At 67.4% G+C, this 429-nt stretch overlaps 1 protein-coding gene across 1 annotated transcript in view; it reads left to right on the top strand.

Moving 5' to 3' along the window:
* The window catches only part of LOC103771075 (transmembrane 6 superfamily member 2-like), a gene marked incomplete at both ends in the record, with an annotated part of 537 nt that extends 114 nt beyond the window's left edge, over positions 1 to 423 (top strand). Inside the window, 2 exons of the mRNA XM_008938364.1 lie at positions 59 to 191; positions 354 to 423. Coding sequence (XP_008936612.1) covers positions 59 to 191; positions 354 to 423 — 203 coding nt within the window. The remainder of the gene's footprint in view (positions 1 to 58; positions 192 to 353) is intronic.
* Between the last annotated feature and the right edge of the window lie 6 nt (positions 424 to 429).

The following is a 429-nucleotide window of genomic DNA, read 5'->3' as shown; positions in this document are numbered from 1 at the left end:
GACCTGGAGTGCAGGGATCTGCCCTGGGAGCCTCCCAGGGCTGGGCCACAGGGTGCAGAGCCAAAACCACGGCGTTTTCCCTCCCCCAGGTGGCTGAGGAGCAACGCAAGTGCCTGCACCAGCGGCCCCAGGACGTGGGGCTGGTCCTGCTCCTGCTCCCCACCGCCGCCTTCACCTTCTTCAGGGGGTTGGTGAGTGCTGGGTGCCCACACGGGGTCCCGGAGGGGCTGTGGGGGTCCCGGGAAGGGGTCCATCTGCCCTGCGCCCACCTCCCCTCCACTCTCTGCTTGCTCAGGTCTGGAGCCCCCCAGCCCCCCGGGATGGGGTGACCCTCTTTGTGTCCCCTCCCTCAGATGCTGATCTACATGTTCTACTTCCTCCCCTTCCTCTGCCTCTGCATCTACGGGCTGGTGCTGCCCGGCTGCTCCT

This window comes from Merops nubicus, unplaced genomic scaffold (genome assembly GCF_000691845.1).
Source record: "Merops nubicus isolate BGI_N331 unplaced genomic scaffold, ASM69184v1 scaffold28120, whole genome shotgun sequence".
Lineage (NCBI taxonomy): Eukaryota > Metazoa > Chordata > Aves > Coraciiformes > Meropidae > Merops > Merops nubicus.
The sequence above is the reverse complement of the archived record's forward strand: the minus strand, read 5'-3'. Positions and strand labels throughout refer to the sequence as shown.